Below are 23,090 nucleotides of genomic sequence, written 5' to 3' on the forward strand. Positions count from 1 at the left end.
AGAAGACACGAGGTATAAACGAACCACACGCCGTGGCGCAACGTTAGGGGCAACAGTTTCAACCATTCTATGATCTGCTTCTCGCAACTGAAAGACGGCACATGGCGGATGTTAGCCGACGTGCTGACCGCAACGTTAGGGGCTTCAACTATGGCGCTGACGCCACATCTCAGTGCCAACACTTTGCAGACTGTACTTAAAAGACACGCCCTCCTCACTGGACAGTTAAAAACACCAATCAAACTAACCATGACATCAAGTATTACCCAATCAAAAGTAGGAAAGGAGGCATCTTCATAAAATGCGTGTGGGATGATTTGCATGAGACGCTGCTTTAAAAAAAAAATGATAAAAAAAATACGGGATAAATCCCGTCCAGTATTGATTCAAAACAGGACGCGCAATTTCATTCTCAAACGCGGCACGATTCCGTATTTTAAAGGAACCCTACAGTGCCAGGTAACCACCCATACAATCAGATTGTGATTCAAACTAGGAATGCAATGAATGTAATTACCCCGATCTACATACAAGGCGAAAGTCTTGCAACATTCAAAGATGATGGTTTGTGATAAGTACACCATACAACATAAAAGAGCTTATGAAGCCTTGAACCGAAAAAAGCAAGATCTCAGAGATCGTAAAAAAAAAAATAGGAGGTAATGTCGTTTTACTCGCTGTAGATTTTAGTCAAACATTACCAGTTATTCCACGAGGGAAACCAGCAGATGAACTCAACGCGTGTTTAAAATCCATGCTTCTCCCACGCTCGGTTATATGTCGCGTGTTCTCGGGTAGGTGCACCAAAAAATGTATACATTTAAGCATGTAATGGGCAAACAAAAAATGAGGTATACCCGAAGGCACTGCAGTAGTACTTAATGTAACTTTACTTCTTAAATGTTAATGTTTTACTGTTTAATAATTTATACGCTTCTTATATGTTGTTCAAATTCTTTTATCAAAATACCACTGACAGCGCAATGCACGATAACATGGAGTGAATACACCATACGCATCCGCCCACGGCTGCCCTGCTGTGCGCAGATAGGAGTTGATTCTACAATAAAATAAAATAAAGATAAAAAGAGTAAAACAATCATCACCCATAAAGCGTGTGTGTGTGTATATATGTGTATATATATATGTTGATATGTGGATGTGTATATATATATATATATATATATATATATATGTATATATATATGTGTATATGTATATGTATATATATGTTTATATGTGTGTGTGTGTATTTTATATATATAAAACACAGCAACACTCATAACAATGACAACACAATTACATTGACAATCATGTTACGTTATTTTTAAAATGTTTCCTTTTTTTTTTCATAACCTCTTTAACACACTACTTCTCCGCTGCGAAGCGCGGGTATTTTGCTAGTATATATATATATATATATATATATATATATATATATATATATATATATATATAATACTGGTTTTAACCCTGGCCTAACAATCAACAGAAAAACCTTGGTTATCTGGGCTACTGCTCAGCAGATACAGTACATAAGGAGACGACAGAAAGTATGCACTGATTAGGGAGTGGTGGGGCATAATATATTCTGAGAAGACAAAAGGGACTAAAAGAATCTGCAAAATAACAAAATTATGAGTCAACTTCACTGCCTGGCACTTCACTATACTTGCTTATCATGAAATTTCTTGCTAGCCTATGACTCGCACCTGACTCAAACTAAGATGAAGTATAACACTATTCGCATTGTAATGGGCTCACTCTTAGTAACAATTTAGAAAACTTTAATAATGTAAAAGTTGTTTATGCCATCTCGCATCTGAATTTGTTTTAGTTGTGGACTTATTGTACATCCTCATGACTATCACTTGACAGAAATTCACTTGTGGTTGAGGGAAATGCCTAAATGCATTAAAACACTTAATGAAAGAAATGTGTTGGCAGTAACATAGTAGAGAATGTAGAATTTAGAATTGCTTTTCACCCTAAAAGCCAGATGCCCAGATGGCTAACATTTTTTGGTTGTGTATGAAACAGGCAGCAAAAGTGGGAGCTCAAAGACAGTCTGTTACTGGGCACATTCACTCACTTTTGAACCAATCAGACCAACCAGCACATCTTTGCAATGTGGAAGGAAGCTGTAGGACCCATCAAAAACGGATGCAGACTCTATATAATAGTCAGTCACCCAGTCAGGGATCAAATGTTGATACCTAAAGCTGTGAGAGAGAAATAACTACCACATCACTTTGTCAACCTGAATTAAAAATAGCATTTAGGAAAGAGGCATTCAGAAAATTTAAAATGGGCTAAATACCTCTAATTATGGTGAAAACTAATATTAGTTTATGTACCTCTGTTACTCCTCTGCATGCGAGTTTTCTTTTATAGTTATGTACTAGTGCATGTATTGCATGAGGATTGTACCAAAAGTGAATAAGTACATAGAATTATCAAGAAACTCTCAACAACATTGAAAAGGCCTGTTGTTTCAATAATGTGCGACAGCTGAATTTTCTTACCCATGGCTAAGATTCACACATAGGGATACACTGCATATGTGCAAACAATGCAAGACGATGGATAAGATATGTTAAAGACAGGAACTGAGCCAGACACATAGTGGTCACCCATAAATTGCTTCTATCAAGAAAAGCAAAAAAAAAAAAAAGATATGCTCTTCACTGAGAACTGAACCATGAAATTGGGAGAAATGGCAGCATAGACAGAAATAGAGCACCATGCAGAGTTCTAGCACAAGTGGATCTTCAGACTTCTAGAAGGATGGCATAAATGCATCAGTTGGGGAGATTTTGAACAGAAGTAAACAAAGGTAGAGAGATTGATATATAATACTTTTGTATTTCCAAAACTTACTGAAGTATAAAATGAATAATCCTATTTCTATTGGTATGATCCTTGTATATAGTACTACCTTTACATCTCTTTAAACATTTATATGAATATATACTGTATGTATAGACCTATCAGCAGATTCCTGCAGTCCTTACTCAGTGGTACAAAAATGCTTTTTGCAGCAAAATTGAGATATGATCATAGATTTCAGATACAGCTTTCCTTCCCTCAGGAAATAGTAGTAAACTGCAATAGGGGTGCAATCTATTATAAAATGACAAACTCGATGATAACTCCTCAAAGTTCAGATTCTTTTGTCTCATGCTTCAAAGGGAACTGTTTTTTCATATGTCTCACTGCTTCCAAGGTGCTCAAGTACTGTATATACACTATAATTTGGCATTAGTAAGAAGTCCACCAAAGTTTTTGTAATGGGTGACATCCAGAGGAGCTTCTTGAGGGGCACTTCAGGAAGACCTCCTGTTCGGGAAGAAAAGCTTTGCTTGAGATTTGCAGAGATGTAGTAAAACTCATCTAACTTTAAGTAGCAATCGCTGTATATATCTGAAGACATTCACTGATAACTGAATTTATATGTTTACAAAGAATACCAGTTGTTTTACGACACTGAACCACTTTAAAATTGCCAGATGCATGCTGATTCTTATGTGGCAGGCTCTTTTAAGTATATTTTTAACTAAGGTGGCCTTGAAACAGACAACATTGCGAAACTATATTTATGTTTATTATAAATTGTCATAGAACTTTTTTTTTTTTTAACTTTGAGTACAGAAGCTAAAGAGTAATAGATATACTGTAAGCCCCATAACTAAATACTTACAGACCATGCACATCTGTTTGGCTATTTCTCCGTACATATTGAAAAATAATGGATGCTGGTAGATAGTCCTGGCTGGATAGCTGTATGCTTTTTTTTCGGTTGTATTTTATTCTTCTTAAATGTCAGGTACATTGACTGTCATTATAATTATTACATATTGCTGTATTGAGTAAACTCCTTTTCTTCACGGCCCTGAGTACGAAGAATAAATTGGAAAAATGAATGGATGATTAATTTTTCTGCTATGGTTAATCAATACTATCTGCTAGCAAAGCCAACATACTAGTGAAATTGGCCTGATGTAAGCAAGTGAATGCCTGTGTTTGTGTGCTGCCTACACCTTGGTTTCTGCTTTGCTTGCCAATTCTACTTAGGTCCTAAATCCCAGTGACCTGAATCAAAGAATTAAAAAAATGAATTTATGGATGATTTTATTTACTCAGTGCTGTACTCCATTTATACTTGTATTTTGTCCAAGTTTATTTTTATTATGTATGTTTAATTATTCTGTGTGAATCTCTTTGTTAAACTGACTTGCACTAGATTAAGAGTGATTGATTTTTTTCCTGCAGTTTCATGTTTCTATTGGTCTGTCCTGGCATTTGCATGGCAGTATATTCAGTGTGTGAATACTTTTATCTTGGTCTTCTAGGTGACATCAGTTTCAAGGGGATGACCGAGCGCATTCACAGCATTAACCTGCACAATTTCAGCAACTCTGTACTTGAGACCCTCAATGAACAGCGCAACCGTGGCCACTTCTGTGACGTGACGGTGCGGATCCATGGGAGCATGCTGCGTGCACACCGCTGTGTGCTGGCTGCCGGGAGCCCCTTCTTTCAGGACAAGCTGCTTTTGGGCTACAGTGACATTGAGATCCCTTCAGTTGTCTCTGTGCAGTCCATTCAAAAACTGATTGACTTCATGTACAGTGGTGTCCTTCGAGTCTCCCAGACTGAAGCTCTGCAGATCTTGACTGCTGCGAGTATCCTGCAGATTAAGACAGTCATTGATGAGTGTACCCGTATTGTCTCTCAGAATGCTGGCTCTGCTGGAATTAGAGGGTTTACACTGATTCCTGGGGATTCAGGACAGGAGACTCCAAGAGGGACCCCAGAGTCAGGCACTTCAGGGCCCAGCAGTGATGCAGAATCGGGCTACATGCAGCCTCACTCTCAGCATGGCTTGGATCGCATTTATTCAACCCTGTATGCAGGAATCTCCATACAGAATGGAACAACTGACCGCTCCTACTTTGGAGGAGGAGTTGTAGGAAATTATGAGGTCCTCCAGAAGGATCCTCATGTGCAGGATCCCGCCTGGATTACCCGAATCCATGAAAGATCTAGACATATGGAAAGGTTTCTCTCCACCTCTGAAACAACCCACTGCCGCAAGCAGCCCCGGCCTGTCCGATTGCAGACCATATCAGGAGGTCTGCACATCAAGCAAGAAGCAGAAGATGATTACGACTACTACAGGCAGTCAAGGGTGCAGGCACTGGAGCGCAACGAATCAGAAGAATGCACTGAAGATACAGACCAGGCTGAAGGCACAGAGAGTGAACCCAAAGGGGAGAGCTTTGACTCTGGTGTGAGCTCATCCATTGGAACTGAGCCTGACTTGCTGGAACAGCACTGTGTAGCCAGCTTTAACCGAGATGACCATCAAGATCTCATGCAAACGGAACAAAGTGAAATTTTAGCTGACACAGCACTACAGACTGATGGTAATGAATCCTCTTCTCCAGAAAGAATGAATGAAGATGGTGATACAGGAGGCTCACAGAGTGGTGGAGAGGTGGCATTGCCCAATGACAAAGGCTCACTGCAGCCTTTAGCAAATCCTATCATATCACAGCCTGTGCCTGGTACACAGCTATACCTGCGCCATTCAGATGCCCTCACCAGCAACCTGAGAATGCCACTCACCCTGACCAGCAACACCCACGTTATTGGCACTGCTGGAAATACATACCTGCCAACCCTTTTTGCCACTCAGTCAACTGCCAGCAGCAAGCCCTTCCTCTTCAGCCTCCCACAGCCACTGACTGGCCAGCAGCCACATTTTGTGACCGTGCCACCATCCAGTCTGCCTCCATTCTCAACTCCGCTCCCTGGTCAACAACCCCCAGGCCAGCAGGTCAGCCAGAACACTACAGTGGCTGGTCAGGGAGAGAAGAAGCCGTATGAGTGCACACTGTGTAGCAAGACATTTACTGCAAAGCAGAACTATGTCAAACACATGTTTGTGCACACAGGTCAGTGTACACCTTCATTTCTCAATGAGCATCCTATATAATTAGTCTCCAGTTTCACTTGTTCTAGAATACATAGGGGCTGCGTAGTAAAGCTTTCTTTTTAGGCATTAATTCACAATATTCTGTAAGATGGTATAGATACAAAAGTCATAACATAGATAGAAAGTCAGCACATAGATAGTCAGCACATAGATAGATGTTATTGAGATTTCTGTATCAACATAGCACATACATGCAGTGAGGTGTAAGCCTTCTTCTTTTATGGTTTTACTGTGTCACTGCATCATCAGTTCCATGCCGAACCCTCTGTTACTAGCAACATATTCTAATAAGCTCATTTGTTTAACATTCTGAATCCAGCTTCCGGACAACAGAATCATCTAGTTTGCAATGAATGGCATTACTGTTGAATGACATACTCGTGTTCACCCAGTAACATCCGAGTCCACCACCAAGCAGTTAGCCACAGTACCTTTAAATAACAGGAGACCAGAAAAGCATTTTGAATGCAGAGCTGGGTATTTTATATTTTTATCCTTTTTAACATCGCTTTGCAAATGTGTAGAACCTCCGAAAGTGCTGACAAGGCTTTATCACAGAAATGTCTGGTGTTTGGATCAACAACACTTTAACAAAAATGGGTGTGTTTACTAACAAGACTGAATTGTGATACTCTTCATATGCCAGATCTCTTAATAATTTATGTTCATTTTAAGGTAGAATATTCAATTACATGAGCTGAAAAGTTGCACAGTGGTTAACACCCCATAGATCCAGTCTCCTGGGTTCAAATCACATGCCCTGTCACTGTCCATATGAACTCTCCATATGTGCATGAACTTTACTTTGGGTACTCTAGTTTTCTTCCCACATAGCCAAAGACACACGTTAAGTAAACTGGCAATTCCAAATTTGCCCTGTATGTTTGAGAGTGGGTGTGTGTCCTGTGATGGACTGCCACCCTGACCAGGACTGCTAACTGCCTTGTGCCTAGTGCTCAAAAGAGATTGGCTCTGTTCCCTCATAACCATAAACTAAATTAAAAAGAGACTGAGTGTGTTACAGTATGTTATTTTATGTATTAATCTAAATATTTGATGGAGCGTCAGGCACCAGTTCCCTGCCACCCTGTTCTGGATAAACAAGTTTTAAAAAACAGATGAAGGAAGGGATATTCTAAATGATTAAGTATGCTACACAATAGTATGTTATGATTTAAAGTATAATACTCAACAACATAAGTCTGCTGTGAAAAATGCAAATTAATTTTAAAGTTACAAGCAGTGTTGCCTGAATTTCAAGGTTTTGGAATAGGAAAAGATCATAAGTGTGGCACAAACCCCTAAACACGCTCAGTGTTTATACCTGCCTCTGATTTAGTTTACGAATATGGAAACCATTTTCCATACTAATATTTTTTCTTACTATAAAGAACCTTGGGATGGAGTTTACAATGGAAAGGTGTTCTTCAACATATATAAATAAATGCACATGGTTTATATTCAATTTGTTATATGTATAAGTGTGTAATAGGTCTCTGATAACTTAGATGTTTTTAAACTACTTTCTGTAATTCCTTGTCTCTCACATGGTTTTGTGTAAGTCAATAGAGACTCAGTTATACTCATCTCCAGTTGTTCAGCGTATTGGCAGCTGCAACTTGGTCCTGTACAATTTAGTGTGCTTTGTGATGGACTGACATCCTTCACATGCTTTGTTCCTGCCTAGTGCTTGAATAGTTCTGTCTCCGTCCTTGCAGTAGAAAAAGTGGGTACCAAAATGAATGAGAAATAATACCTGGGTCAGTGTGGTACTAGTTTTATTGTAGTCTTATGATTTGTATAAATGATTCAGGTAAATAGCTTCCACAAATCACACATGATATTCAAAAGTGTGTGAAATGCAGGGTAAGAACTGAGGTATGAAATTATGCAATTACATGATTCTACCACAAGAGGAACATTAATGAGTATTTGTCACTCAGTTCTTGGCTGTCAGCAAAGCCTAAAATGTAACAATTATTATCTGTGAAAGTTCAACATGAACTAAGGACTACTACATTTTTGCATACCAGATTGGGCTTTTTCTGAATTATCCACTCATTCATTCAAAACATTTAATACACCTACATGTTTGCAGGGGGCAGAGCTTATCTGTGCAACATCATGTGTAAGGCAGGAAATAAACCTGGCTGAGGTGCCAGTCCATCACAGGATGTACTGGGGGACACACCTACCCCAGCACTTGCTCAAACAGGGCTTGTTTAAAGTCAACAGTTGATGATATATGCACTTCTTCAGAATAGGGGAGTATAATCTGTGTACCTAGAGAAAACAAGAAGAATGTGCAAATGTCTTGACTTCTACAATAGTTTTTGTTTTGTTAATCAAAACTTTCTTATATTTGTTTTCAATTAATCCATGGGCATGAAATTTGCTCAGGATATAAAAATGTTGTTGAGTATAATACCCCACTGCCATCAATCTTCTCCTTCAAGAATGGTTCTTGCTTCTTTTTTCAAATGATATTCTTATCCAGAAACATTTCAGGGATTTGTTTTAAGTACAGATTAGAAAAAAGGCAGCACTTCTCTTAGTACCCCTGCACAAAACCCAAACCAGTCTAAAGTGCCAGCATATTTTGTTAAATGTATCCTTGTATTCATCATTTAACAAATTTGAATTTTGTCTTTAGGTGAGAAACCACACCAGTGCAGCATCTGTTGGCGCTCTTTTTCCTTGAAGGATTACCTTATAAAACACATGGTGACACACACAGGGGTGCGTGCATACCAGTGCAGCATCTGCAACAAGCGCTTCACCCAGAAGAGCTCCTTGAACGTCCACATGCGACTACACCGCGGAGAGAAGTCCTACGAGTGCTATGTCTGTAAGAAGAAGTTTTCCCATAAAACCCTCCTAGAGAGACACATGGCACTACACAGCAGCAGCAACAACAGCAGCAGCACTATTGGTGGCAGTGGAGGAGCAAACAGCAGCGGCCCAGTAACAGTCCCTGTCCCAGTTCCTGTTCCAGTTTCTATCCCAGAACCTGGAGCTGGGCCAGTGTCAACTAATGGCGCCACTGGAGCAGTAACAGGGGCTGTGACCATCAGAGTGGGAGCTGAAGCCAGCTGCCCAGAGGGGACCACCTACGTGTGTGCAGTTTGCCCTGCTAAGTTTGACCAAATGGAGCAGTTCAACGATCACATGCGGCTTCATGCTGCTGACGGATAAGTAGGAAGCAAAGAATGGCACTAGAATTTTTATTTTATTATATTTTGCAGTTTTTTTTTTTTTTGTTTTTTTGTTTTTTTTGTAATTTGGGGCATGAAGAGTTCTAGACACTGGCACATTACATTACCCAGAGAAAAACTTTTTGGTATTCTTTAAGTAAATAAATAATTAAATAACAGATGGTGGCCTTAAGGCTGTGTAGTTTGTCCGAGATCCACTGGCTGGGTCCCCTCTACTGGCCTCTAAATGTACCTTCTTATGAAACTGGTTTGGGTGTTGAACACTACAGCAGGCCGACTATCTCTAAAAAGCGTGGATTTCTCGTTCCTGTCAAGACCATTTATGGACACTGGCAATGTCCAAATTAACTGTGGTATTCAGGCCTCTTTTCAAAAGTTTTTACCTGGCATGCTTTATAAAGTAATGATGGTCACAAGTTTGCCTTTTCTACCCAGAGTGAAGACGAAGGAAGTTACCGTAACGACACTGGCTTTTTTTTAATTTATTGCAGGGTGGCACTGGTACCAGGAGAGTTGGAGCGCAACCTGTGCTACCACCGCTAAGGTACAAGACAATGGTTTTTAGGTTAGTGAAGTGAGGGAAAGTTTTTCTTTTTCCACACGTCTGATGGTTCAGGTAAAGTTTACGACACAGAGGTGCGTTTTTATACATCAGTATTTGAAAATAAAATGTTAAAAGTTGTTCCTTTATATGTATACACTGCCACTAATATTTTAGAAGACTGTTAAGGCTGTTTGACCTCTTCCACTTAGAAAATGTGAGTTTCCAAAACCTAGAAGCAGAAGTTTGTTTCCTTTTTTATTATTATTATTTTTTGTATAATCATAAGTAATGTTTAGCTTTTAATTTGTGTTTTGGACAGCATTAGAATTGTGTCCAGCACCGCACCCGCATGCTGTCTATTTATAATGCTGCTCCTTAATATTATTTAACTTACTTGCTTTAGACTGTTATCAGCTGCTGTTTCAATCCACTTGTTGTAATTTCCTTTGCTTTTTGTACTTTTTTTATTATTTTATTTGGAAAGGTTTACCTAGAAAGGAAGAGGACAGGTGGAGTTGCTAAAGAGCTTGAGCCACCTTGTACCTTAACACTGGACTCCTTTTCTATGAGAAGATAACAAGCGGAACAGAAAATGCACTACTTATGAGATGTTGCTGCCACCTGGTGGCCAACATACCGCTTTATTTATTCTAGCAAAGGTACAAGGAAGGCCAAAATGATGGCCTAGTCAGTGCCGACTTTCCAGCCAGTGACTCTGAGGCTTACTAAAATGGTCCTGAGGCGTGGCATACAGTGCCGCCCCCACACCTCCTAATTCCCCACCAATCCGTTGCCATGCCTAGGACTGAGTGCACAGTGCGTTTGACAAAAACGAGAGAGTAAATGACTTCCTTTGTAGAATTTAGTCTCCTGCTACATTTCCATGAGACTGAAAGTGACTATTTGCACATTTCCTTCAGATGTCTGTGCTTAGTATTACAATTGAAATGTTTTATTTCAGAACCAGAAACTCTATGGATAATTTTGTAAAAAAGAAAAAAAAAAACTTTTTAAATAGCTGTCCAGAAACTTGAGAAGAGGACTGCAAACATGTTGCACTGCTGAAACCAATAAGTGCACTACTGATACCAGGGCTGTCGTACCTTCAGCCTAGTTTGTTTTTCTGTTTTTTTTTTTTTGTATTTTTTTAGCTTTTCTGTTCAACGCAGTTTCAGCTTCCTTTGTTGAAAGAGCAAGCACGATTTAAAGAGAGAAAGGGTGAAAGACAGAGCGCTTCAGTGACATTTCCCCATAATTTTGTTTTAAGTCTTATTTGGAAGAAGGGGAACTGTAATTCATTGTGGCAATTGTGTGCCATTTGTGGGCACCCTTCTTGCACTGTAGAGGTTTTTACTCTGTTGCTGTCATGTTATCAGTGCAGGTTAAATTACATTCTTGCTTCCTGCATGATTGCAATGTTTGCAAGCCATTTCTGCTGCAGCTCAGTGCCACCTTGTTCTTGCTGGAACTGGCACAATTGTGATGGTTCAAGGGTCTTGTCTGCCACTCTGGTCTTCTGCTTTCCCAGTATAAGTAGATATGGTAGAGACATTTGTATAATTCCACTATTTTTGTTATAGTTATTTCTTCCAGACTGGTTACAGTAACCACTCTGCTTTGAATGTAGCAGGCCTACCACAGGTTTGCCTATGTAAGTCTTGTGCCTGTTACCTGCCCACCTTCACTGTAGAGTAATGCACATCCTTTGGTTCTTTTCTGGGTAAACATCAGTGCACCCCAGAGATTATCATACAGTAAAAAATAAAAAATAAGGAACCTGTAATGTGTTAGTCTAACACTAAGCAATCCTTTTGCTGATTCTGTCACACACTATGGCTACAGAATCAAAAACAAAAGTGCAACCGACACGATTAGATTCTCTACCTGTCCCTTTTTCTGTGCTAAGCTGAATGGAGCCATTTAAATTTTCACTATTAGCCAGATTATTAGAATAACAGTATCTTATATATAGCAAATGAGCTTGACTGATTGACTCAGTGGCCTCTTTCTGACAAACTGGGTTTGAATGTAAAGACTGACAACCTGTATAAAGGTAGTATTGAAGATTTATGAGTCTGTATTTAAAAAAAAAAAAAAAATCTTGATGTTTGTAAAGATGATGATTTCATTCATTCACCATGTTTCAGTACCACTTGTCCTCGTTTGTGGTTGTTTTAACATTGCCAGCAGTAGCTGGCCCAATTTCTGAACCTCCACGACTGTTGTGGAGCTTCCTTGGATTAACAGTTTTTAAGAACAAATAATGGATTACCCCACCGTGACAATAAACATGAACTTGAATTGTTCTTCAATACACTTCAAAAAGGATTTAAGTGAGTAGGACAGATGATGCGTTGAACTCTTCAATGTATCAGTTGCGGTTGCTGTGTGAGTGGCAAGACAAATCCCAACACACTGCATTATTTCCCGTTTAAGCAGAAAGGGTGGCAACTCAAGCTCCAGCACATTTTACATTATGTTACTCAGAATAAAGTTTGGAGACTTTATGTATGTATCCATGCAGAGTTTGCTGCTCATCATATATATTTTAAGGCACTAAGTCAATTTACCTTTATGCCAGCTTATTTTTATGCTGTAGTCTTTACTGTGACGCAACCCTGTCATTTAGAGTGGGCGCTGTATGTTTTTATTTTTTTCTCTTTTTGTATCACGTTATTAAAGTCCAGATTCTCTCTTGCACGTGTGTTTCTGGTGCAGAACACCTGGATGTGCTTTGAAAATGCTCATCGCCTTAATAGCCAGAGGAGAAATGTGCAAGATCTCAAGAGACTGCACCCTCTCAGCAAATCGGACAACTTCCTTTGCCAAGATGGAGCTGAGGGCCAACCATATCGTTCCCAGGAGATTCCTCCACACAGCTCCAGCAAGGACAGAAACATACAGTGGTTTTACTCATTTTGACAGAGAATTTTTCAACTTTGCATATTTTTACAGAACTTTTTTATGCTCTGCATTTTTTAACTGAACAGTCTTTATTTTGCATGTTTTAATTTTACTCTTCTGTAGTGCACACGACTTCCTGTAGAATCGGTGCGGAAAGATTTGCACTCGGGGGAGGGAGGACGGGGGCTTGTAGGTTTTCAGCTTTTTTATCTTATTGTATTCTTTTTGTAATAAGGGACTTTTGGACTTTCTGTTAGAAGCCCCTCTCTGGACTCCACATCCAACGTCCTGAAATGTGTCTTTTACAGCAAATTAATTAATTATATTTTGCCCCATTTGAAACCAAAGGGCTAGACAAAAAAAGAAAGAAATAGATGGACTTTGATATATGCTGTAAAGGACTAAGTGGGTTGGCTGCTGTCAGTTGTGTGCTCTCCACCAGAGCATTGTTTCTTAATTCACTTCCGAATGGCTTAATCTGTGCCTTTCTGACTGACGCTACGCTTTGACCCACTGGTGACTCCTAACAGAATTCAGCCTTATGATGGTAGGAAGTGCTCATTGTAATGAGTTGTTTTATTTCCAAGCCTACAATTGCCCATGTCGTAATAGCCATGCCTTTAATGAACAGCAGCCTGCAACCTTTTGTTCTCACCATGTAACAGTACGGCTAGACTGACCCTTTAGGTACGTCCCTGTAGCACTCTACACAAGGAGAGCTTATTAGCAGATTTGTCTGGTTGCACCATCATCTTACCTAAAATTCAGTGTAGCTTTGCAAAGCACTGGCAGCTTTTGCAGAAAAAGGCAATCTGAGGCCATTCATTTGTGGAAAAAATGAAAAATCTGCTTTGGGCTAATGATGTACAGTACATTGCATATATTCAACAGACCTTCCTAACAAAACTGTTCTAAATGTTTAATCCTAATCTCATACATCAGAGTTTGGCAGGGACGTTTTTCAGTCCAGCCATTTTGAATTACTGCATACTTCCTTACATTTGACTGCAAGTACTGTACATATCTCCACCTTTCTATTTTCTCTCTGTCTTGCAGCATGACTGGGCTCCCCTGTAAAATGGAAAAATGGACAAGTAGGTCCTGTAGGCATGTGACCTGCCTCCTTGGACATAAAACAACAAGAGAACCGACATCTTTCTGGCTCAAGTAACCAGATGAGGGAGGAACCACTGAGTTGCTCACATTCTAAAAATATGTCACCTGTGTCCTCTGTATTTTTAAATGAGCCTTAACATGAAATCATAAAGTGAAAATTGAAGTTCTAAGGTGATCTTCTATGTAGTGGTAATCTCTTACCATCCTAGTGTGTTAACATTTTGTGTTAACAGTGATGAAGATCTCTTTCTGTATTTCTGCTTTGAACTACATAATGTTGAATTTGAGTTAAGTGCTTCATGAGTTCACAGTGTCTCAGATTTTTCCTTTGCTCAATGGGCGACAGCAGTTTGGCTTAAAGAGACACAGTAACAGATCTGCCTACTTTAAAGTTGACATTTGGCTGTTTATTTAAAAAGCCAATGACCAACATAATACTTTTAGAGCATTTTGGTGACTGAACACCCATCATGCCTTCTCACCATCATTCCTTCTGGTGGATGAGGCTGGAGCTGTTAAAAGTGCAGCACTTATAACATTTCAGTTTTCTGTGGAACCCTACATTTTCCGGCTGATGTGTTCCAGTTTACTGTGTCCAATGGGTCCCATGTAAACAAAAAAAAAAATCTGAAATTCATTACTTTCTACACAAGTGATAGCCCAATTTTAAAATCTTTATCCCCCATTTTATTCAAAATATTTGGGGGAACAGGGCAGCCTTAAAATCATAGGACATGTATATCATATCAACAAATACTATATGAAAAAAAAACTTTTTTGAGGGCAGCATTCTTTGAGGTAGCTGTTGTCAACAATCACGTCAAAACACTTGGCCATTGTCACACCGACAACACCGTGCTCTGCCACCTTTCTATAATCAGAAAACTATTCCTCAGAAGCAGGATGCTTCAAGATCACTTCATTGAAATTTAACACTGGGTAAATATCCAATCTCATTAATGGAAGCATTTGACCAGAGATGTTTTGCATTTTTTTAAGATATGTTTAAATTCCAGATGCTTTCTCTCTCCTGCGATATACATTTAAAATGAGAAAAACTGAAGTAGCAGATCTATAAACTTAAATTGTTAATGAGAAATCAATCCCTCAGTGAAGAGAGCCAAACTGGCACCTATTCCAGTCATGCAGTTATACACAATATGGTTTTCTTTCGGTCAGACTGAAATATCACAAAGCATATACAAGCAAAGCATAAACCAAAGTTACACGTATTCTTGCTTGGCATCTGGCCCTGAACTGGAAGTTAAAGGCAGTATCTTAAAGAGAGCCCTTTAGCTGCACACAAGTGAAATCTGACATTACTATAGGACATACTGCCACATGGGCGCACCAAAGATAAACTTTTTACATCAAATGTAAATTACTGACTCTTTTTAATTGAACTCTGTGCCTGGGTTTGCTTTTTATTGTTCTGTTTTGGCACTACCTTAATGAGTTTTAGAGGATACTATGACATATGTATCTTTTACTTTGTTACCAAAACCAGCAAATGTGAAGTGCTTTAGAAAATTCTGGATTACTGACCTGCTCGTTAAGGAAGCTTTTTTGTTTATGTTGCTGTAATAACAGTAGATAGTTGTGATGAACAGACATACTGTGGGGCAGCTCATTCATTGTTGTTCATGCTTGTGCCTAACACAGCAGATTACCAGCTTTAAACAACATTGATAGGGGGAAACATGTGAATGCAAGCCACAACAGTAATGCATGTCTTTAATTTTTTTTTTTTTTTTTTTTAAACTGTACCTTACTGCAACATAGACAAAAGTGAAGTCTACTTGAGTAAAGATTTGATTAAAAGCACACATCGGTCTCTGATTAACTGATAAGTTTGTAACAAAAACCTGTAAACTCATTGGCACTCCACAATCTCAGTTGGTTACCCATGTGATAGCAGGACTTGTGGGAGAAATGGATTAGGGCACTTTGAAATGAAGTTGCTCTTCAAGTTATTCATATTGAGGATGTGTACCTTTCAACATTATCTTCCATCTTGCTTCATTATTTACATTCAGTTTCAACAAGCTCAAATACTTCTTTTAGTCCATTCATTCATTTGCCGATTCTGCTTTTCCAGTACAGGGTCAGGGAGAGCCAGCATAAGGCACAAGGCAAGAACCAGCCCTGGACAGATCATTAGTCCGTGGCAGGCCACAGTCACACTCAGCTGTGAAGGTCAACTTTTAAGTCGCCAGTTTTCCTGAACTGCACATTTGTGTGAGGGAACTGAAGTACTCGGGAAGAACAACTTCCTGGAAAAACTGTTTACTGAAGTGGGAAGACAGCAGTATTAACCATTGCATACATTTCTATACATTGCAAAAAAATTGACACACATGGTTATAAATATCCATCCACTTACTAAGCCCAGGAGATAAAGTTATCAACCAGTATAGAAAGAAATTCTTGGCAACATTGGGTTCCACAGTAAATAAAGCTTTATGACAATCTGAGGCACCAAACTATGTGGAATGTGCTGGTCATTCACAAGCTTCTTTTTGCTATGTAACTAGTCAGGTGTTCTGCCTTAATTACAAGAGGTAGTGTCAGGTTGTGTTATTAGTCTGCTGATGACAATTTAAAGGGATCTTTTCTATATGCTTTCAGAGCTCCGTTTCATTCATTTGTTAGCTAAAAGAGCCACATTTCACCAGCAGATATGGCCATGAGATGTGTCAACTGCCTGCAGAACAGGTTTGTAACAAGACAGACATAAAGGCTTCCTTTCTGCAAGAAGTCCACTTTCGAGCAGTATGGCGTGGAACTGTAAAACTTTGTCTGTTGACCCTAAAGTTTATAGTCGTTTTGAGCAAGAGATGTGCTTTACAGTGTTAGCAGCATGTGGGAGGGTTCATTGTTGGGTCTATTGCCATATCTTACTTTGAAGGAAGTTGCTGACCCTCAAACGTCTTTGGGTTTAGCTTTGAGAACATTTGTTTGGGGGCAGATAGAATTTACCTTTGCCTAATACTGTACACAATGGTTTGTTTGTACTGGACAGTTCCCCTTTTAACTCACTGAGATTATGCAGCCTCAGTTTTCTTGTACATTCCCCTTAGGAGCCGACACTGACACACATGGATCACTGTGATCAACATGGCTGAAAAAGCAGCACTGGGGGCTGTAACTTTGGAGGCTCTCAATTATGGTGGTATATTGTTTCTTGCAGGTTCCCTCTCTTTATTGGCACCTCTGGATCTTGGGTTGCACTTTCATTTAAAACAAATGCAAAGAAGCGGCCATTTATTCTGTCCATCAACAAAGCTTGGCATTTTAGACGACATGTCCAAGGTTTACTGGACAAGGACCAAACCCTTCTTGTCTCTTTAGCACAATCACCACTCCACTGTACTCCTAACTTTACTTCTGCCTTAGGCTGCTCTGAATTCACTTTGGCCCAAAGGTAAACATTAATGTAACAAAAACATTTTCCATAAATCCACCACTTTCTGAATCTCACAATATCATCAGAGATAAAAAAAAAGTAGGGTGACACTAATTTCTACTCCAAAGTGGAAAGGACCCAGCTGAACCACCCAGAATATTGAACAAGTGATAAGGCAAGCAGCTCAGTCTTCAGTGTTTTTGTTGTTTATTTTTTGTCCTCAGTCCATATCTTCCGTGTTTATGTTACATAGATGCCGTATATTTTAGGATCTTGGAGAGTTTTTGTACATCTCGGCAGCAGGAAAATTTTCTTTGCCATCAGCCTCCAGTTTCTGTTTGGCAGGCGTAAGTCTACCCTGCCTTAGTTGAACACATTTATGATAAAACCAAGTTTGCCCTTAAGGATATGCTGCAGTAATGTTTCTCAACTCGAATTCTTGATATGTGTTCGGAGTTGGCTTTCTTGTCTGTTTTTTATTGTTACAAAAATGTTTGTAATGTAAAGACTGCTGTTTTTGAGCTGGATAAAAAGGGGATTTTTTTAATATATGAGGGTGTTTTATATTCTGACTTGTCAAAACACTGGACTGTGATTGTGTTTGTGATGTGTCCGTAAGGAATGGCCCGGCCCGCAACGGTGTCTTTTCCACCTTTCTGATTAAAGTTCAGAATTGCTAACGAGGAGGCAGGAGATCATCGGTCTCCAGTGTCTTCCCCAGTGTAACCCTGATTGATCCCTGCTTGTAATGAGATAGCGTAGTGATGTGCCACAGCCCCCTCCCCACCCCCACTGAGAGATGCCCACTGCAGGCACAAGCTCAGAGGCATTTTATTGCTAATCAGCAGATTTGCCTTTTAGTGATTTGATTCTTAATTTAAAAATGTATCTGCATACACAGAACACGTTCCTTGTTGAAGGGGGGGGGCTGTCATGAATGATTTAATATTCAAAATTTAGCCCAAATGTTTAACTTCAGATACCAAAAAAAATTGAATAGTCCCAAAAAAAAAAAAAAAAAAAAAAAAAAAGATGTGTGATGCCCTGGAGGTCACTGTGCTAAAGACCAAACAGTTTTTTCTATTATTTGTTTTGTGCTCTATAAAAAAGGGATACCAGTCAAGCACCTTTAAACTGAAAAAGGTGAGGGTTGGCAAAAAGATGCATCACCCCTAATTGAGAGATGCCATTGCAGTCAAGTCCTTCTAAGGTGGGCAAGTGTGGCTCTTTTAGGCCAAGTAACAGCACCTTCATGAATTTGGGTTGCACTAACTGAGTCATGGTGTTTTATGTGCGTAGCAATACACCTCTGTGCCAGGCAGAGAGGTGTCAGGAAAGGCCAGATGGCAAAGCATCGAAGATTTCACGTGGAGATATTTAATATGGATTTGTGATGGCTTTCCAAGCCACTTACCAATCGAAAACCTAATCACACTTCCTCTAGCAGATCATGCAAGTTTTATCCCAAGTCGCTGGGTACAAAGTCTAAACAACAACCAAATCTGCCCTTCTTTCTGCTTCCTCTAGTGATACGTTTGGCATAGGAAAAAGGTTTTGGTTGCAGGTCAACGACCACAGTATGAATCTAAAGTATTGCATTAGCCGTAAGGGCCAAAGCCACTGCATTCAGCCCTGGCTGCTTTAACCAAAAACTCTGCAGTATTGCCGTTGTTTTGCTCGACCTCCATACCTAAACGTGTCACGTTACAGAGGAAGCGCAGTGACGTGCCTTCTGTTAGCTTCTCATTGAACAATCAGAGTCGATGACCGGAAAACTGCTCCAGCCATTCTAGGCAAACACTTTTTGCACTAAAGCCTACCCACCGCTAGTGTAAGCCAATCACAACACCAAAAAAAAAATAAATAAATAAATCTAGCCACATCACAAAGTAAGGGTTCATAGCAGTGAACTCAATCCATTTTAGTATCTCCACGTGTAGCATCCTCTCCAATCCACCCACTGGCTTCAAGCCAAGAGGGTGCAGGCCTTTTCGCACCTCTGCTTTGCCAGGTCAGGCGCTACTGGTTAAACAAAGACAGTGAAAACTAGCAGTTTGTTTATTTTATTCCAGTTTGCTTTCTTTCTGTTTATGTTGGAAAATAAAATCAACTAAATGTCAATTGAAGACGCATGTGGTTGCTTCGGGACCTTTGGACTTTTTTCTTTTTATTTTTCTGTTATCTTCAGACAGGGGAATCAAACTGAAAACATAATAAGAAATCTATACAAGAGACTTTAAAAGCACCTTACACGTGGCAGCCTAATGAGAAAAGGCTGTCACTTTATTGTTTCTTATTTAGCACCTTAATATATGTTTTAAGTCTCCTGTTGTTTAAGTTGTTGTCCAACATTTCACCTGTTTAACTAAACTGCCTTGTATATTATTTAAGGAGAACCTTTATCTGTTTTCTACAAATATTTAAAGGCATGTGCCAAAGTCCCGAAGCTGATCCCTGTGTCTTCTCTCAGCTCTTAGTCATAATCACGCTATGTCATTTATGAGACCTGTATTGTACACCTTCCTTTCAAGTGCTTTAAAAAAAGAAAATTCTACCAGTTTTATTTTAGCCGACCGTATCCTAACTTGCCATTTACAATTAGCCCTGTGCTTCACGTATATTTACCTGTGATGTGTATTCGTTACTATAAAGAATAGCCGTAGTGCTTCATTACGTTCTATATTATTGTGACTTTTCGAAATACTGTGAAGACTTATCTTGCGTATACTTTATACAGAAGTATTAAGCCTTAATACAAAAGATAAAAAGAAAAAAATGTTGTGTGGAAGAAAAAAATGATTGTTGCTAAGTAAGGATGAAGATTTTTTTGTAAATGTTACCAGCACTTTTTTTTGTAAGTTTCACTTTCTGAGGTATTGTACAAGTTCACGCTGTTTGTGAAGTTTGAATATGAAGGAAATAAAAACTCTAGTACTTTCCTGTACTTTACTCAACCACCTGTTGTGAGATTTTTATTTTGAATGTCATTTTAGAAATAATCTGTTGCCAAAAATAAGAGGTCTTGTTAATCATGACTTGATGGTGTGCACATGTTACTGGCATATGGCTGAAACAAGCAACGTAGATCCACATTTCAGCTCGATGGAATAGCAGGTAGGAGACTGTTTTTGCATCTACTCTGCCACCAACCTTTTATATCACATGTGTCATTATTCACAGCTGGCATTGTCTTTATTTTATGGAGTCAACAGGAGCATTGACCAGTAAATGCCAGGTCTCTTTACACGTTAATTTATTGAGAGTGAGTAGCTGAATATAATCTATCTTTCTATGAAAAGCAAAACTGGAATTGAATTGGTGTATTAATGAAAATATTTATATTCCACCCTCTTCTGCTGCTTGCAGCATTACTCACTCAGGTTTAATTCACATACTGTATAGGTTTTTGATAAAAAAAAAAGAGTAAAGACTTGTATGAACTCCATTACTCACAGCTTCGGGTCACCACGTGCCCCAGTTTAAGACTGTGTGTGATATAGCATATAATTTAACATCCTCTGGAATTATGCATAACAGATAAAGCTTCATTCTAATACAAGAATGATAAGCCAAGCCTTAACTGTGGATAATGATGGATAAAGTCTCAGATGTTGTTATAAGATCTTCCATATGTACTTGACTAAGTCCAGATCTGGTGGCTAAAAAAAGACTATGGCATATGGACTACTGTATTACCATGCTAATCATATCTTAGAGTGACCACTTATGCTCAGTGGTAGGAGAGAAAGGAGTAGAGGTGATTAAGCAGTGATTAGCACTGCCTGTCCTCTGCTAAAGCATGTCAAGAAAAGGCTTTCTGCACCTACAGTATATAGAGCCACCAGAACTCTAACCTGCATATCTATATACATTTTTCTGTATGCAAAACATGCAGCTTTATATTAATGAAAATTATTTACCCACTGCAGTCCTCTATTGCTATGCTATCTATTTTTCATAGCTGAAACCTCAAAAATATGATAAATGGTGACCATCGTGAATTTTCCCATTTCTTAGAGGAAAGAGTACAGGCAATAAATATGTGGCATGAAATTATATGTACACAAAGCAGATACAATACTTGAAACTACTAACTCTGTTAGTGGACTGGCAATGTATTTTTTTCTAATGAAATGTTGTAGGAAGACTAATATGATCTGGGTTACTTCAGGTGTTTTTCTCTTTTGAATAAACATAGACAAAAAACAAGAAGAGAACACTATACAGAGATACTAAATCATAAAATCAGAAGGACTACATCACACGAAAAAAAGTTCAAGGACACATAACGCTTATTCTGCATCTCTTGTGAATTGTTCCAGTGCCATGAAGTGTACATGAAGAAATTTCCGCCAGCCCTGCTCTGTTGAGTTTTCTATAAGCTGTTACTGATGAAACTGCCTTCTCTACCTGTAACATTCACTTCTCCTTCAGACACATTAAAGTCTTGTCTTGAAGTCGTGCTCATCCTAATTAGAGGTTATAACGCTTAATAAACGTTTTTAAAAACAACTAGGTGCATGCTGGGATATGATTGACTTAACTCTACCTCTAGAACTAGGCAAGTATAGAATCATCCTATCCTTTCAATTATTTACTGAAACTGTTTAGTTCAGTTTTCGAAAGCAGGAATAATTTGCTTCCCTTTTTTTGTGCCTCTGGTACTAACATTACAATTTTAAAGTATGAAGGTTTTCGCTTTTTGTATTCATACATTATAATGTTGAACTCTATGACTACCACATATCTTTGTCCTAGTTAATGTCTTGGTGAACCAAAGCCCACTACAAACACACAGAGTAATTTGTTTTTCAGTTATTTTGTACAATATACCACTGGATGACAGGAGAAAACTAAATATAAAGTCAAACACAACAAATGCCTGAGATGGTAAAAAAAAAAAGCAACATTAATGGGCAGTATACTGCTAACAGTTTTATTTGTACACTTTTGACAGGTAACCCAAAAATTAAAATACCAAGTGGTGATCTACTACTAAATTAACTTGCAATTAAGATTTTCTTTGAATATCTTATTCTTGACATCACACCCAGCCTGTATTTTAGATAGTGAAAACAGATTAAAACCTGGTAATAGATCAGAATGCTGGTAAACCGGCTGAGGTAACAGTGCATTACGAATGAACTGGTGAAGCATTGTGGAGTACAGACAAGTTCCTGGGAGTTCTAATTAAATCTGCAAAAAGGTTTCTGAAACACAGTGTTAGTGTCTCATTATCACTCACCAGATTTCAGGTCTGTGACATTGATGTCACCATATCAACACATGCTATTAGTATAATTCTAAAGTGAAAGAGAAAAAATAATCCAGCCTTTGACTGTGATGAGCAGCTATTCCCAATAATGTAGCATTTCCCAGTGTTGGTTCTGGTGACCCATCATATTTGTTTCCAGCCTTTGAATAATGCATGATTAAATTCAAGATTCAGTCATGACTGTAATACGCATAAAAACAAATTAAGACTCACCAGCCACCCTGTCATCTTCACAGATTGCAGCAGCATGTCAATACATGAAAGAGATGGAGAGCCACTTGGTGGATTTATGTAGAACTACAGGAGAGAAGAGAAAACAAACACATTCACTGGGGAGATTGCCAGCTTGACAATACAACTCAAAAATCAATTCACATTTCATTGAGTCACTTTTTATTTTATATAGCGCCTTTGATTACCACTTTTAAATTATCAAAGCACAAGATGTATCATAGGAGAAAATCTGACTATCTTCATGCTGTGCCTCACACATTTCAGGCATCTTTTACCACAAATCCTTCTTGGCAGGTTAAATTACAAGATGTGCACACTTGCCCACTGTCACACTATTTTTGTAACCTGGTGAGCCCATGAATGTTAATCATTGTAATATGACTGGATAATTTAAA

At 38.8% G+C, this 23,090-nt stretch overlaps 2 protein-coding genes across 3 annotated transcripts in view; one reads left to right on the forward strand and one right to left on the reverse strand.

Annotated features, from left to right (window-relative positions):
• zbtb20 (zinc finger and BTB domain containing 20) overlaps positions 1-20,140 on the forward strand; it is a 308,716-nt gene extending 288,576 nt beyond the window's left edge. For both annotated transcript variants that reach the window (XM_028800480.2, XM_028800483.2), the window contains 2 exons: positions 4,353-5,960; positions 8,655-20,140. In XM_028800480.2, the coding sequence (XP_028656313.1) occupies positions 4,373-5,960; positions 8,655-9,196 (2,130 nt within the window). In that variant the 5' untranslated portion in view covers positions 4,353-4,372 and the 3' untranslated portion in view covers positions 9,197-20,140. The remainder of the gene's footprint in view (positions 1-4,352; positions 5,961-8,654) is intronic.
• Positions 1-23,090, reverse strand: part of arhgap31 (Rho GTPase activating protein 31) — a 1,181,844-nt gene that overhangs the window by 996,421 nt on the left and 162,333 nt on the right. The window lies entirely within an intron of this gene.

Source organism: Erpetoichthys calabaricus, chromosome 4 (assembly GCF_900747795.2).
Source record: "Erpetoichthys calabaricus chromosome 4, fErpCal1.3, whole genome shotgun sequence".
NCBI classification, from domain to species: domain Eukaryota; kingdom Metazoa; phylum Chordata; class Cladistia; order Polypteriformes; family Polypteridae; genus Erpetoichthys; species Erpetoichthys calabaricus.